This window comes from Coregonus lavaretus, assembly GCF_964263955.1.
Source record: "Coregonus lavaretus genome assembly, chromosome: 16".
NCBI lineage: Eukaryota > Metazoa > Chordata > Actinopteri > Salmoniformes > Salmonidae > Coregonus > Coregonus lavaretus.
In genome coordinates this window covers 8051545-8068451 of record NC_140003.1, presented here as the reverse complement: position 1 = coordinate 8068451, position 16907 = coordinate 8051545, and the positions used below count along the sequence as shown (strand labels likewise).

Here is a 16907-nt window from a genome sequence, read left to right as displayed (position 1 = left end):
TGTATCAAGAATGGTCAAACACCCAAATGACATCCAGCCAACGGCAGTCCAGTCGTCGTAAATGGGTCATTGATGAAAGAGGACAAAGGAGACTGACACGAATTGTGCAGAGCAACAGACGGGCTACAGTTAGTCAACTGACAGTCCAGTACAACATTGGTGCCCAAAGACTCATAAAACGATATGCAACTCATTTTACCTTGACACAAATGGGGTACGGCAGCCGACGACCTTACAGAGTTCCACTTCTTTCAGCAAAAAACAAGAAACTGCGGTTGCAGTGGGCTAAGGAACTGGATAAGTGGAAAAACATTGCCTGGTCTGATAGTGTGGGGTGTGTTTTCATGGCACACGTTGGGTCCCTTGATAAAAGTGGAGCAATGTTTGAATGCCACAGGATATCTGAATATCATTACCAATCAGGTGCATCCCTTCATGGCAGCAGTGTATCCCATTTGCAAATTGATTTTGACACAAGGCTAGGATTGTCCAGGAATGGTTCCATGAACATGACAGTGAATTCAGCTTACTGCATTTATTTTTTATTTTGTATTGTTATATATATATATATATATATATATATATATATATATATATATAACAATAAAAAATAAAAAATAAATGCAGTAAGCTGAATTTTTATTTTTTTACTCCATATACCAACTTATACTGTACATGCGAACAACAAGTTACAGACGCACACAAACAATGACTACATCTCATCTGCCCAGACCCGCATGCTCACACACCCATACCTAGTGCCTGCATTATTATTTGCACTTGGCCTTAAATTGTATCAATTTGTTTTTCTTGGTCGCCCATGCTATTTCAATATTTCGATAATAAATAATTAGATTTTTCCATTGTGTTAATGATGGTGGATTGATTGATTTCCACGTTTTTAGTATACACTTTTTCAAGAGGAGTGATAAGAAGAGAATTGTCCAGGTCTTGGACACCCCCATATGTAATGTTTTGAAATATGCAGACAGATGGATTAAAAGCATGTTTACATTGTAATACTTCTGACAGCCAACTTTCTAGCTCCACCCACAAATTCCGTACTTTATAGCATTCCCAGAAAGTATGGATTATTGAGTCATTATTAGTTTTAGACTTAAGACATGACTCTGCCGTTGTGCTGTAGAATTTGTGAATTTTGTCTCTTGTATAATCAATTCTATACATTAGTCTGTACTGGATTAAGCGTACATTTTAGTTAATGGTAATTTCATTAGTTATGCTCCTTTCCATCATTCTTGTGCCAATATCAATTATTTTTAAGTCTTGGTTCCAATAGTTTATATTTTTTTCAAAGAGATTGTCAGTTGGATATGATCTCTGCAAGGTTTTGTAATCTTCCCTATCATGTGAACATTATTTTCTGACTCAAATAAGGTTCCCTCAAGGTTGCTCTGATGTCCAAAATATTTTAAATATAAATGTTGTGATATGTAACTTTTAAGTTGCATGTATTTAAAACTATTGGTCAGTCCAAAATTACTGTCATGGAAAAAAATGTATTTTCTGTTACCAAGTCATTTACGGTTTCTATGCCTTTAGTATTCCATGTGGACCAATTTATTGGTGAATTCTGTAAAAGCTATCCAAGGATTGTTCCATAAGGTTGTGTTTTTAGGGAGTGATATTGGTTCTTGTAGAATACGTTTCATTTTCTTCCATATTGTTATAGAGTTCTTAACTATGAAGTTGTTAATGTTCTTAGCTTTATCCTTTGAAAATAGACACATAAAAATATTCTGGGGATGAGCATGCACATCTTTAATATGTACCCATTGTTCCTCTTTAGTGCATTTAACTATATGTCACAAGTAAAAGCCTTGGGTAGCGAGTTGATACAAGTCTGGAAGGTTAAAACCACCCTCAGACTTAGGAAGATGTAAAACCTTCCTTTTTTTTGATGAATTTTATTTGCCAAAATAAAGTCTGTTATGACCGAGTATACTTTTTTAAAGAATGTCTTCGGTGGGGTAATTGGTATTACCAAAAATTAATACAACAACTTTGGCAGCTCTGCCATTCATAAGAGGTTTATTCTACCTGTAAGATTTATGGGAAGATTAGTCAATTTAATTAGATCTGCTTTCAGATTGTTGAGTAATGGAATAAAGTGCTTTATATATATATTTTTGTTTGTTGTCACTTATTAACCATCCTAAGTATTTCATATTTTTTGTGGTCCACTTAAAGGATTGTCAGTTATTCTTTTTCTTTTCCTATTGCCATTATTTCGTTGTTTTCCATGTTAATTTTATATCCAGAGATTTTTGAATATTCTGAAAATATTTTTTAGCAAAGGGCCATTGAGTTATTTTGCAAATAGGTTTAGTTTATATTCATATTTACCAATACTGACACCTGTTACGTTTGGGTCCAGTCTAATTCTTTCTGCAAGTGGTTCAATTGCCAGTATAAACAGGAGGGGGGAGAGGGGACATCCCTGTCTTGTGCCCCTTTCTAAAGCAATTTAATCAGATAATGTATTATTTGTGTATATTTGTGCTTTAGGACACTTTTTTTTTTGTTATGTACATTTATTATTTCAGCTGGAAAGTTGAAAGCTTCCAAAGTTTTTAATAGAAAAGGCCACTGAAGACGTCGAAAACAGCCATAATGTATAAATCTATATCATGTTTTTCTGTATATTGTATTAAATTGAAACATGTTATTGTATTTGTTTGATTGATATATATCAAGTCTGGTAAGACTTTTGCCATTCTATTGGTTATAATCTTTGTTATTATTTTGTCACAATTTATTAAACTTGTGGGTCTTAAATCAGCAGGGACTCTCCAGATTTTCCTTGTTTTAATATAACTGAAATAACTGTTTTATACATGAAACTAGGAAGTACTGAATTGAGTGACGTGTGTTGTCATTTGTACATAGGGGGGCTACTTTGTCCCAAAATGTTGAATAGAATTCTATGGGAAAGCCATCCATTCCTGGTGCTTTTCTCCATGCAATTGTTTTAACAGTATCTAATATTTATTCTTGGGTGATCTCTGTTTTTAGTAATTATTTTTTGTCTGCTGGTAATTGCTTCAGAGTTGTTGAATCTAAAAAGGCTATATGATCCGTCCAACTGTTGTTTAATTCTGATTTATATACATTTTCATAGAAGCTTTTAAAATGGTCACTAATCGTGTTGTTGTTTCTAATTACCATTTTGTATTTTCATCTTTTAAAATTACAACTGTTTTAGCGTGTATTTGTTTTGTGAGAGCTGCAAGATATTTATCAGGTTGATTTGCCACACTTAGTGTATTTTAAAATACAAATATTTAAACAATCCATTCATTTGAACCCAGGTCTTCTAGGGGTATTTGAAATAATGTATTTGTAAATAAGTATTTGAAAATAGTTCTCAAATACTTCGAATAGAGGTACAGTGGCTTGCGAAAGTATTCACCCCCCTTGGCATTTTTCCTATTTTGTTGCCTTAAAACCTGGAATTAAAGATTTTGGGGGGTTTGTATCATTTGATTTACACAACATGCCTACCACTTTGAAGATTTAAAATATTTTTTATTGTAAAACAAACAAGAAATAAGACAAAAAAACAGAACTTGAGCGTTCATAACTATTAACCCCCCCAAAGTCAATACTTTGTAGAGCCACCTCTATAAGCTTGGCACATCTAGCCACTGGGATTTTTGCCCATTCTTCAAGGCACAACTGCTCCAGCTCCAGGTTCCGCTGGTGTACAGCAATCTTTAAGTCATACCACAGATTCTCAATTGGATTGAGGTCTGGGCTTTGACTAGGCCATTCCAAGACATTTAAATGTTTCCTTTTAAACAACTCGAGTGTTGCTTTAGCAGTATACTTAGGGTCATTGTCCTGCTGGAAGGTGAACCTCCGTCCCAGTCTCAAATCTCTAAAAGACTGAAAGAGATTTCCCTCAAGGACTTCCCTGTATTTAGCGCCATCCATCATTCCTTCAATTCTGAACAGTTTCCCAGTCCCTGCCGATGAAAAACATCCCCACAGCATGATGGTGGCACCACCATGCTTCACTGTGGGGATGGTGTTCTCGGGGTGATGAGAGGTGTTGGGTTTGCGCCAGACATAGTGTTTTCCTTGATGGCCAAAAAGCTCAATTTTAGTCTCATCTGACCAGAGTACCTTCTTCCATTTGTTTGGGGAGTCTCCCACATGCCTTTTGGTGAACACCAAACGTGTTTGCTTATTTTTTTCTTTAAGCAATGGCTTTTTTCTGGCCACTCTTCCGTAAAGCCCAGCTCTGTGGAGAGTGCGGCTTAAAGTGGTCCTATGGACAGATACTCCAATCTCTGCTGTGGAGCTTTGCAGCTCCTTCAGGGTTATCTTTGGTCTCTTTGTTGCCTCTCTGATTAATGCCCTCCTTGCCTGGTCTGTGAGTTTTGGTGGGCGGCCCTCTCTTGGCAGGTTTGCTGTGGTGCCATATTCTTTCCATGTTGAAAGTGTCTGATATTTTTTTAATAACCCAACCCTGATCTGTACTTCTCCACAACTTTGTCCCTGACCTGTTTGGAGAGCTCCTTGGTCTTCATGGTGCCGCTTGCTTGGTGGTGCCCCTTGCTTAGTGGTGTTGCAGACTCTGGGGCCTTAGCAAAGGGTGTGAAAACATATGCACGCACCACTTTTCCGTTATTTATTTTTTTAGCATTTTTTGAAACAAGTTATTTTTCTAATTTCACTTCACCAATTTGGACTATTTTGTGTATGTCCATTACATGAAATCCAAATAAAAATCCATTTAAATGACAGGTTGTAATGCAACAAAATAGGAAAAACGCCAAGGGGGATGAATACTTTCTCAAGGCACTGTAGCTGATTTAGCCACATTATTTGAAATTATTATTATTTAAATAAGAAATACTTAAATATGCATGTATTTGAACCCAGGTGTGGTCCACTGCCTCCTTCTTCCATTATCGAATATTCTTAATTACTTTCTCTCTTTCCTTCCTTCCCTCTCTCTCTCTCTCTCTCGCTCCCCCTCCCTCTTTCTCAGGTTTAATCGTGGGCTCCCTTACCGTGTGCTGGCTGCCCAACCAGGTGCGTCGCCTGATGACCGCCGCCGTGCCCAAGTCCAGCTGGACCATGTCCTACTTCCGCAACTATGTGGTGCTGCACCCTGTGGCCGACACCTTCTTCTACCTTAGTTCCGTGCTCAACCCCTTCCTGTACAACCTCTCTTCCCTCCAGTTCCGACAGGTCTTCGTCCAGGTGCTACGCTGCCGCCTCACCATCGAGCACATCAACAAACGGACTCTGAGGAACGCCAAGGCCAACTCGGCCCACTCACTGCGGCCCCTGCTAAAGTCACTGCGTCGTTGCGGTGGCAACAGGTCTACTCAGACTCAGAGCGAGGAGTTCAAGATGCCTACGTTCACTACATTCCATAGTCCTAAAGACAGTCCCGCTCCCAGCCCTGAGGAGGCCCTCCCCACAACCGATGAATCATTTTCGATTTCGGTGCGAAAGGGAAACGACCCTGAAGAGACTGAAATATAAGTTTATTAAAATACATGTATGACAGAGTTGTCTTGACTTATGCTCTAACATGCTTCTTGGCTGAGGTTATGAAGTAGGATTAACGTGGTGAGTCAATACAGTCCAGAATGACTTCTAGGTGACTTTGAAAGATGAACCAAAGGAGAGCATATTGGCTGTGTTCAGTATTACACTATTCAATCAATCGGAGAAGGATACAGGGTGTCATCCAACACAAACTTGAACAATCTGTCACAAGCTGATTTGTCAAAGAGGTGGCTCTATAGACAGAATATGTGAGGAGTCTAACATACAGTAATACATCCAGTCAAAGCACAGTCAGGACATTTTTACCAATTTCATCTCATACTGTACATTGTAATAGCGGGAACATTGGAAAAGCTTTGTATTTGATCAGTGTTAATTACAGTGATTTGTTTCCGTTACATGAGAGTACACTTATCTTGGCCATGCTGTAACTCATATTATCACATTCACTTAAGATGCCACTGAAAAATAAGTTCAACATTGTTCATCATGACCTGGTGTCTGCATTGTACATTGTGTCCAAAGTATACTTTTCCATTGATTTGTATGGCATCCATATCTGACCACTGACAGTTGGCCACTTTCTAAATTAGATGCAGTGCATATGATTTGATCTCAAGACAAATGTAATTTATGTTTCATCACTACAGTATCTGCATCATTATTTTAATATTAAAAATGGTCAGTTACTCTGTTGTGTTATTTGTGTTTTTCTTCATCTTATGTCTCTGTACTCCAGTTAATCTACTGTACAAATATACCTCTTCCAGTTCATCTACAAATGTACAGATTATCTTCTAGTGCCCTCAGTTGGCCAGTCAATAGCTATGTTTCCATTAACTTGTCCAGTGATTTTTTTGTTGACATTTAGAAAGTTTGCATAGAAAATAAATTATATGTGACAATTGCCTGTTACGGTGCGTTTCCATTTAACTGTCTTGTGTCGATAAAAACAGCTGTACATAATGATGTCACACCTAAAAAACATTTTTATTATTAAAAACCTATAGTGTCAAATAAAATGAAGTGGTTGAAGTGTTTCCATTGCAAATTGTGCAGTGATCATTGCTGTCTGTTTCATGTCTCAGGTAGCCTTGCGAAAGCCAGCAGCATTGATAGAATGCAACAATTTACTAATATTTGCCATATTATTATAATTATTGTGTGCCAATGTATTGCCACGGTCCGTGCCATGGTGAAACCTGCACTCCTGTAGATCTGAAATAATTGGATGGTAAAACTTGCCAGCCAACCAGAAAAGCAAGGCAAAGCAAGGCAAAGCAATTCAGGCCTTCTTGAAAGTCAGGACAATCCTTGTCCTGCAAAGAAACATTCATTTTATAGTCGAAAAAATTGATTTAGCAAGCAGTAGACATTTAGAATTAAACGTGGAGTGGACCTTAACAGTTACGTGATGACATCACGTGCCCAGCAAAATTATTCGGCAATCATCATTTATTAGAAAAACACTGTTTCCATCATCATTGTCGCAATAAAGAAAGTTCAGCAAAAGTAAAACCTGTCAAATGGATAAAAATGTTGTCGATCTATATCTTCCGTTTCCATTACACATTGCTTGCTTTTGTCAAATATACCTGGGTCAATAGTTAGCCTGCCTATTGTCTGTCAAACATGTGGTGCACCTGACTCACACTATAAACATATTTGTCAGGATCCTTCAGTACCTTATTTCAATCAATATCTTTTGACCTTTAGTTGCTGTCCATAGTAGGACATCTTCTAAATGCGGTGTCCATACTAGGACAGTGTCACACATCCATTAAAGATATGGACACCGTACAGGCTGGAGAACCTTTCACGGAAACACAGGCTGAGTCCAAAAGCTGGACCACAGTCTTGATGAGACCAAACCAGCCAACCATAGGGTCTGTCAGCAGAATATGGAGGATGGGTGCAGTAGGAAGGGAATAAAAAGGAGGGAGAGGCTGTGTAGTGGGATTAGGGACGAGGTGGCAGAGGGAACTCTGTTTCTGGAACTCTGTTTCTTCTGACGGGGTCCATTACAGAGGGGTGTGTTGCAGCAGCTGATGCACACCGAGTTGAGTTTCCCCGTGCAGAACTGCTGGTAGCCAGAGGAGGCGATGAGGCAGGCACCAGACGAGGCGCAGGACTTGCGGTAGTGTTTTCCTGGAACAAGGACAGAAACGTAGCCATTAGATACTGTATGCCCAGATACTTATTTCACACTACTGAGATAAGATGAGCTGTACTAGGCTGTGGGCTGGTTAACCATCCACCATAGTTGCTGGAACCGTGCTGGTCAGGACGATGTGAAAAGAAAATATAGTGTGAATCAGGCAACAGTCTATGTATGTCTGTGTGCTTGTTTATGGAAAGCACATCTACACAAAATGTGTGATTTATTAGAGGAGTTCTAATAATAAATACATTGTAATACAGCCATACAGTGCACAGACAAGATATTAGATCAGTTGTTAGACGAATGAACATTTTGAAAATTATCCATCAATCGATTTCTCGATCTCTATATACAGTATGTGGCACAACTAATACATTTATCCAGGGTTCGGGGACTCCAACTAGACAGTGTGGTCAAAGTGAGTCTCTTGCGAGAGCTTCTTTACTAATTCAGTGATCCATAGTGAATCTACAAGCTGTGTCTTCTTCACAAAGAAATCAAATTACCCCGTAATGGAGTCAGGTACAGTATGACCTCTTCAGTACCTTGCTACCAAACGCACAATAGCAGAGAGTGGTGCTATTGACTCACAGAACACCCACAGTCAACAAAGATGCATTAGTCATCATTCTGAGATAAAAGTCAGTCCATGAAAATTACAATTACAAGGTATGCACCAAGAATCACCTGGCTGGCTATGTATTTGTATGCCTTCAAGTTAATTATCTTGAAGATTATTACCCTTGGCGGAGTCCATTGGTTTTGCATGAAGGTTCTCAAGGCCACTGAATTGCTATTATGTTCATGACAGCGGGCTCTTGAGAATGATTATGTAAAAAAAAATCAGAGTATGAATTTTCTACAGATAGTCTGTAGTATAAGCATGTTGTGAGACAACATTGGGTGTGGCAGTGCTTATCTTTTAGAGTACAATGTACATGTAAACCTGTGGCATACAATACAGGGAATACAAAAATTAGCTGAGTCTGAGAGTGATACTTACACTAAATCACCAAAAGTATGTGGACGCCTGCTTGTCGAACAGCTCATTCCAAAATCATGGTAATTAATATGGAGTTGGAAATGTTTCCACTAGATGTTGGAACATTGCTGCGGGGAATTGCTTCCATTCAGCCACAAGAGCATTAGTGAGGTCGGGCACCGATGTTGGGTGATTAGGCCTGGCTCGCAGTCAGTGTTCCAATTCATCCCAAAGGTGTTCGATGGGGTTGAGGTCAGGGCTCTGTGCAGGCCTGTCAAGTTCTTCCACACCGATCTCGCCAAACCATTTTTGTATGGACCTCGCTTTGTGCACGGGGTTATTGTCATGCTGAAACAGGAAAACGCCTTCCCCAAACTGTTGCCACGAAGTTGGAAGCACAGAATCGTCTAAAATGTCATTGTATGATATAGTGTTAAGATTTCCCTTCACTGGAACTAAGGGGCGTAGCCCAAAATATGAAAAACAGCGTGATTCATCACTCCAGAGAATGCGTTTCCACTGCTCCAGAGTCCAATGGCGGCGAGCTTTACACCACTCCAGCCGACGCTTAGCATTGCACATAGTGATCTGAGGCTTGTGTGCGGCTGCTCAGCCATGGAAACCCATTTCATGAAGCTCCCGACGAACACTTATTGTGCTGGCGTTGCTTCCAGAGGTACTTTGCTTCCAGAGGTACAGTGGGGAAAAAAAGTATTTAGTCAGCCACCAATTGTGCAAGTTCTCCCACTTAAAGAGATGAGAGAAGCCTGTAATTTTCATCATAGGTACACGTCAACTATGACAGACAAATTGAGGAAAAAAAATCCAGAAAATCACATTGTAGGATTTTTAATGAATTTATTTGCAAATTATGGTGGAAAATAAGTATTTGGTCACCTACAAACAGGCAAGATTTCTGGCTCTCACAGACCTATAACTTCTTCTTTAAGAGGCTCCTCTGTCCTCCACTCGTTACCTGTATTAATGGCACCTGTTTGAACTTGTTATCAGTATAAAAGACACATGTCCACAACCTCAAACAGTCACACTCCAAACTCCACTATGGCCAAGACCAAAGAGCTGTCAAAGGACACCAGAAACAAAATTGTAGACCTGCACCAGGCTGGGAAGACTGAATCTGCAATAGGTAAGCAGCTTGGTTTGAAGAAATCAACTGTGGGAGCAATTATTAGGAAATGGAAGACATACAAGACCACTGATAATCTCCCTCGATCTGGGGCTCCACGCAAGATCTCACCCCGTGGGGTCAAAATGATCACAAGAACGGTGAGCAAAAATCCCAGAACCACACGGGGGGACCTAGTGAATGACCTGCAGAGAGCTGGGACCAAAGTAACAAAGCCTACCATCAGTAACACACTACGCCGCCAGGGACTCAAATCCTGCAGTGCGAGACGTGTCCCCCTGCTTAAGCCAGTACATGTCCAGGCCCGTCTGAAGTTTGCTAGAGTGCATTTGGATGATCCAGAAGAGGATTGGGAGAATGTCATATGGTCAGATGAAACCAAAATAGAACTTTTTGGTAAAAACCCAACTCATCGTGTTTGGAGGACAAAGAATGCTGAGTTGCATCCAAAGAACACCATACCTACTGTGAAGCATGGGGGTGGAAAAATCATGCTTTGGGGCTGTTTTTCTGCAAAGGGACCAGGACGACTGATCCGTGTAAAGGAAAGAATGAATGGGGCCATGTATCGTGAGATTTTGAGTGAAAACCTCCTTCCATCAGCAAGGGCATTGAAGATGAAACGTGGCTGGGTCTTTCAGCATGACAATGATCCCAAACACACCGCCCGGGCAACGAAGGAGTGGCTTCGTAAGAAGCATTTCAAGGTCCTGGAGTGGCCTAGCCAGTCTCCAGATCTCAATCCCATAGAAAATCTTTGGAGGGAGTTGAAAGTCCGTGTTGCCCAGCGACAGCCCCAAAACATCACTGCTCTAGAGGAGATCTGCATGGAGGAATGGGCCAAAATACCAGCAACAGTGTGTGAAAACCTTGTGAAGACTTACAGAAAACGTTTGACCTGTGTCATTGCCAACAAAGGGTATATAACAAAAGTATTGAGAAACTTTTGTTATTGACCAAATACTTATTTTCCACCATAATTTGCAAATAAATTCATTAAAAATCCTACAATGTGATTTTCTTGATTTTTTTTCCTCATTTTGTCTGTCATAGTTGACGTGTACCTATGATGAAAATTACAGGCCTCTCTCATCTTTTTAAGTGGGAGAACTTGCACAATTGGTGGCTGACTAAATACTTTTTTTCCCCACTGTACTTACTCGGTAGTGAGTGTTGCAACTGAGGACAGACTATTTTTACGCGCTACGCTCTTCAACACTCGGCGGTCCCGTTCTGTGCGCTTGTGTGGCCTACCACTTCGCGGCTGAGCCGTTGTTGCTCCTAGACGTTTCCACTTCACAATAACAGCACATACAGTTGACCGGGGCAGCTCTAGCAGGGCAGAAATTTGATGAACTGAGTTGTTGTAAAGGTGGCATCCTATGACGGGCCACGTTGTAAGACACTGTTCAGTAAAGCCATTCTACTGCCAATGTTTGTCTATGGAGATTGCATGGCTGTGTGCTCGATTTTATACACTTGTCAGCCAAATCCACTAATTTGAAGGGGTGTCCACATACTTTTGTATATATAGTGTATGTGAATAACCAGTGTTAACAGTACATGCAAAGCAAAGCATGAAATGCAGTTATAGGGAGAGACTTAACACGGAGAACAATGTCATAAAGAAATGGTTTACAGTTGGTGTCTCATTTACAAAGACACCATTGAAATTCCACTTATCTCTTCCCAACTGGTACCAAACAATCAATTCTGAACAAAGTAAGTGTAGCCTACAACATTATGGCTTTGTGGGCTAAAAGCAAGGGGAGGGATATCCTGGTACGCCACAAAGACTCTAGGTCATCCAAACCCACTCACGTCTTCACAGGAAGAACACATCACAGTGTTTGTTACACACAGAGCTGTCAGGCGGTGGAACACTGTGCTTAATGAAAGACAATAGCTTTCTCCCTTTCCAATGAAATTGTATTTGTCACATGCTTCGTAAACAACAGGTGTAGACTAACAGTGAAATGCTTACTTACTGGCCCTTCCCAACAATGCAGAGAGAGAAAATAGAGAAATAATAGAAAAGTTATAATATGTAATAATAAAAGTAATAATAAATACACAATGAGTAACGATAACTTGGCACAAGGTTTTGTACCGAGTCGATGTGCAGGGGTATGAGGTAGTTGAGGTAGATATGTAACATATTAATATGAATAAAGTGACTAGGCAACAGGATATACAGCATAATAAACAGTAGCAGCAGCGTATGTGATGAGTAGAAAACGTTAGTGCAAAAAGGGTAAATGCAGTCCGAATAGCTATTTGGTTAACTATTTAATTAAATATTTATCAGTCTCATGGGTTGGGGGTAGAAGCTGTTCAGGGTCCTGTTGGTTCCAGACTTGGTGCATCGGTACCGCTTGCAGTGCGGTAGAAGAGAGAACAGTCTATGACTTGGGTGGCTGGAGTTTTTGACAATTTTTAGGGCCTTGCTGGATGGCAGGGAGCTCGGCCCCAGTGATGTACTGGGCCGTACACACTACCCTCTTTAGGGCCTTGCAGTTGGATGTCAAGCAGTTGCCATACCAAGTGGTGATGCAGCCAGTTAAGATGCTCTTAGTGGTGCAGCTGTATAACTTTTTGAGGATCTGGGGGCCCATGTCAAATACTTTCAGCCTCCTGAGGGGGAAGAGGCGTTGTTGTGCCCTCTTCACGACTGTGTTGGTGTGTGTGACCATGATAGATCCTTAGGCATGTGGACACTGAGGAACTTTAAGCTCTCGACCCGCTCCACTACAGCCCCGTCGATGTAAATGGGGTCGTGCTCGGCCCTCCATTTCCTGTAGTCCATGATCAGGTCTTTTGTCTTGCCGACGTTGAGGGAGAGGTTGTTGTCCTTGCACCCCACTGCCAGGTCTCTGACCTCCTCCCTACAGGCTGATGGTGTTGGAGTCGTGCGTGGCCACGCAGTCATGGGTGAACAGGGAGTACAGGAGGGGCCTAAGCATGCACCCCTGAGGGCCCCCCGTGTTGAGGGTCAGTATTGCGAATGGGCGGTCCTTTAGGAAGTCCAGGATCCAATTGCAAAGGGAGGTGTTCGGACCTAGGGCCCTTAGCTTAGTGATGAGCTTGGAGGACACTATGGTGTTGAACACTGAACTGTAGTCAATTAACAGCAACCTTGCATAGGTGTTCCTCTTGTCCAGGTGGGAGAGGGCAATAGAGATTACGTCATCTCTAGATCTGTTGGGGCTGTATGCGAATTGAAGTGGGTCTAGGGTGTCTGGGATGATGGGGTTGTGAGCCATGACCAGCCTTTCAAAACATTTCACAGTCATTTAGACATGTTACCTTGGCGTGCTTGGGCACAGGGACTATGGAGGTCTGCTTGAAACATATAGGTATTACAGACTGGGTCAGGGAGAGGTTGAAAATGTCAAAGAAGACACTTGCCAGCTGGTCAGCGCATGCTCTGAGTACGCGTCCTGGTAATCCGTCTGCGGCTTTGTGAATGTTAACCTGTTTAAAGCTTACTGACATTGGCTACGGCGAGCGTGATCATACAGTCGTCTGGAACAGCTGGTGCTTTTATGCATGGTTCAGTGTTGCTTGCATCGAAGCGAGCATAGAAGGCATTTAGCTCGTTGGGTAGGCTCGCGTCACTGGGCAGCTCGTGGCTGGGTTTCCCTTTGTAATCCGTGATAATTTGCAAGTAATGCCACATCCGATGAGCGTCAGAGCCGGCGTAGTAGGATTCAATCTTAGTCCTGTATTGATGCTTTCTTTGCCTGTTTGATGGCTCGTCAGCGGTCATAGCAGGATTTTTTATAAGTGTCCGGATTAGTGTCCCGCTCCTTGAAAGCGGCAGCTCTAGACATTAGCTCAGTGCGGATGTTTCCTGTAATCCATGGCTTCTGGTTGGGATATGTATGTGCGGTCACTGTGGGGACGACGTCGTCGATGCACTTATTACTGATGCCAGTGACTGATGTGGTAAACTCCTCAATGCCATTGGATGAACATATTCCAGTCTGTGCCAGCGAAACAGTCCTGTAGCTTAGGATCCGCTTCATCGGACCCCTTCCGTATTGAGCGCGTCAATGGCACTTCCTGTTTGAGTATTTGCTTGTAAGCAGGAATCAGCGGGATAGAGTTATGGTCAGATTTGCCAAATGGAGTGCGAGGGAGAGCTTTATATACATTTCTGTGTGTGGAGTAAAGGTGATCTAGAGTTTTGCCTTCTCTAGTTGCACAGTTGACATGCTGGTAGAAATGAGGTAAAACGGATTTCAGTTTCCCTGTATTAAAATCACCGGCCACTAGGAGCGCCGCCTCTGGATGAGCATTTTCTTGTTTCTTTGCTTATGGCCCTATACAGCTCGTTGAGTACGGTCTTAGTGCCAGCATCGGTTTGTGGTGGTAAACAGTATTGTCTACAGCTTTTAATGAGGTATTCTAACTCAGGCGAGCAGAACTTCGAGACTTCCTTAGAATATTACAGAGCGAGCACCAGCTGTTGTTAACAGACACACCCCTCCCCCTAACCATACCCCAAGCTGCTGTACGGTCTTGACGATGCATAGAAAAACCAGCTAGATGTATATTATCCATGTCCTTGTTCAGCCACGACTCTGAGAAACATAGGATTTTACAGTTCTTCAAGTCCCGTTGATTGGATACTCTTGAACGGAGCTCATCCAGTTTGTTCACCAGTGATTGTACGTTCGCCAATAGAACGGAGGGTAGAGAGAGGATTATTTATTTGTCGACATAGTTTCATCAGGGTGCCAGCACATATGTATCTCTTATGTCTTTTTTTCTTCAGGCCTGGTCCAGGGTGAGCAGTATGTCCTGTGCCACTGACTAGTTGAAGTAGAAATCTTCATCCAAATCGAAGTTAGTGATCGCTGTTCTGATGTCCAGAAACTCTTTTCGGTCATAGGAAACGATGGCGGAAACATTATGTACCAAATAAATTAAAATCAGAGCAAAAAAAACACAAAATATTGACAGGAGCCCATAAAACGGCAGCTATCCATTGCAGTGCCATTCTGAGTAGCAGGTAAACAAGTTCATTATCACATCTGATTGTTTACAATTTGGCTTCAAAGAGGCAACAATTTCTATTGACATTTTTGTCATTTAGCAGACGCCCTTAACCAGAACGACTTATCTTTGTTATTCCAGTACTCACATTATTTAAAGTAGCATTGGTAACACTTTGCATTACGTTGCCACGATTACTATGTAACTACACAGTAATAACTGTAGTAACAACATAGTACAGTAGTTACATAGGTGTTACTATGTAATTACATGGTAATACGGTTGTAGCGGTGTCAGTTATTACACAGTTGGAACAAGGAATGTGTAATTACACATCCACTTGCTGAAGGTTATTCCACATGTGTAAATACTGATGTTATTACAAATTTTATTGTTCCACTATGTAACTAATGTTTTGTATTACAATTTGAAAGTCACCTGTGAATTACCAAGTTAATAACTCGAACCAAAATGTGACATTGTTACATGTAACTACATGGTGCGCACTATAATCAAATCCACAGGTAATACCAGGGTTGATACTGTTTATCTAATGATGTAAATAGGTTAAGACCTGGTAACAACAATTGTAACAAGGTATAGTCTGTCATTAACAAGTGGTTATTTTCAACAAGTTTATTTCTGTGTTATTATCTGGCTCAAAGGGTATACTGAATCAAGTCTAATGTAAGAACTATGTAGTTGCACAGGATATACTTACTGTTTTTATCTCTTAATTTGTCCTGTTTTTAAAGGTTTTTAATGTGCAAAAGTGCAATGTAAGTCTCAAAATAGTGAAATAACTGTTAACTAAATGTGTCATACGTTTTTTGACGATTTTGTAATGTTTATAGACCGAGTTGGAAAACGTGTTGACATTGTACCAGGGCTTAGCTACAGTGTATCTACATTAGTGAACCATGGGGAAACGCTAGCTAGCTTTACGAACCTCCCTTACAAAAATGTACCATGGTAGTACAATGAAAAAACAAACATGATTTTTGGTCACTACCATGGCAGGAAAATACCATGGTACTTGCACCAGTACCATGGTATTTTACTGCTATGGTAGTGACCAAAAAAAATATATTTATTTCATTGTACTAGCTACCATGGTACACAAATGAACCATGGTAGTACAATGAAACAAATACCATGGTTTTGTATTAGCAGCATGTAGTGAAATATGAAAGCATGGTAGTGGTTTACAATGTATTATGATGGTCTATGTCCCACCGTTTTTCGGGTAAAGTGACCAAAAACATAGTAATTTATGGTACTCACATAATGCAACATTGACTACTCGCTCTGCAATGGCAAAGCATAGGCCTAGTACCCTCTTAAACCCCTTTAGCTCATAGTGAAAAACCACAACACACATGGTCTAGTGGTGTAGCGTACCCTCTTAAAGGGAGTCTGAAACCTTGAAGATTTAAAATAGTTAGTTTATCTGGTGCATCTCTCTTCAATACTGTTTTTAGTTGTCTCTCTCTCATTCAGCTGACTTGGCTACTCTTATACAGATATATATTTTTGTATTTTACCCCCTTTTTCGATCTTGTCTCATCGCTGCAACTCCCCAACTTGCACAGGAGGGGAAGGTCGAGTCATGCGTCCTCCGAAACATGACTTGCCAAACCGCACTTATTAACACCCGCCCACTTAACCCTGAAGCCAGACGCACCAATGTGTAGGAGGAAACACCATTAAACTGACAACTGAAGTCAGCCTGCAGGTGCCCGGCCTGCCACAAGAGCGCGATGAGCCAAGTAAAGACCCCCCGGCCAAACCCTCCCCTAACTCGGACGACGCTGGGCCAATTGTGCGCCGCCCTATGAGACACCCGATCGCGGCCAGTTGTGATACAGCTCGGGATCGAACCCAGGTCTGTAGTGACAACTCTTGCACTGCGATGCGGTGCCTTAGACCACTGCACCACTCGGGAGGTCCCTCTTATACAATTCTAAATAGCCAACACATTAAAAAAAGCAATTTGTAAAAAGGTATTAATTAACATCTTATCTCATAGGTAGATTTTCATCATGTAATTCTCAACATATCCCTAA

The 16907-nt window shown here is 41.1% G+C and overlaps 2 protein-coding genes across 2 annotated transcripts in view; one reads left to right on the top strand and one right to left on the bottom strand.

The window, feature by feature from the left end:
- LOC311143892 (G-protein coupled receptor 39-like) overlaps positions 1-6239 on the top strand; it is a 48456-nt gene extending 42217 nt beyond the window's left edge. The window contains exon 2 of the mRNA XM_084179762.1: positions 5021-6239. Coding sequence (XP_084035888.1) covers positions 5021-5523 — 503 coding nt within the window. The 3' untranslated portion in view covers positions 5524-6239. The remainder of the gene's footprint in view (positions 1-5020) is intronic.
- Positions 6240-6622: 383 nt separating this feature from the next.
- Positions 6623-16907, bottom strand: part of LOC311143893 (ly6/PLAUR domain-containing protein 1-like) — a 50880-nt gene continuing 40595 nt past the window's right edge. The window contains exon 3 of the mRNA XM_084179763.1: positions 6623-7698. Within this exon, the coding sequence (XP_084035889.1) occupies positions 7442-7698 (257 nt within the window). The 3' untranslated portion in view covers positions 6623-7441. The remainder of the gene's footprint in view (positions 7699-16907) is intronic.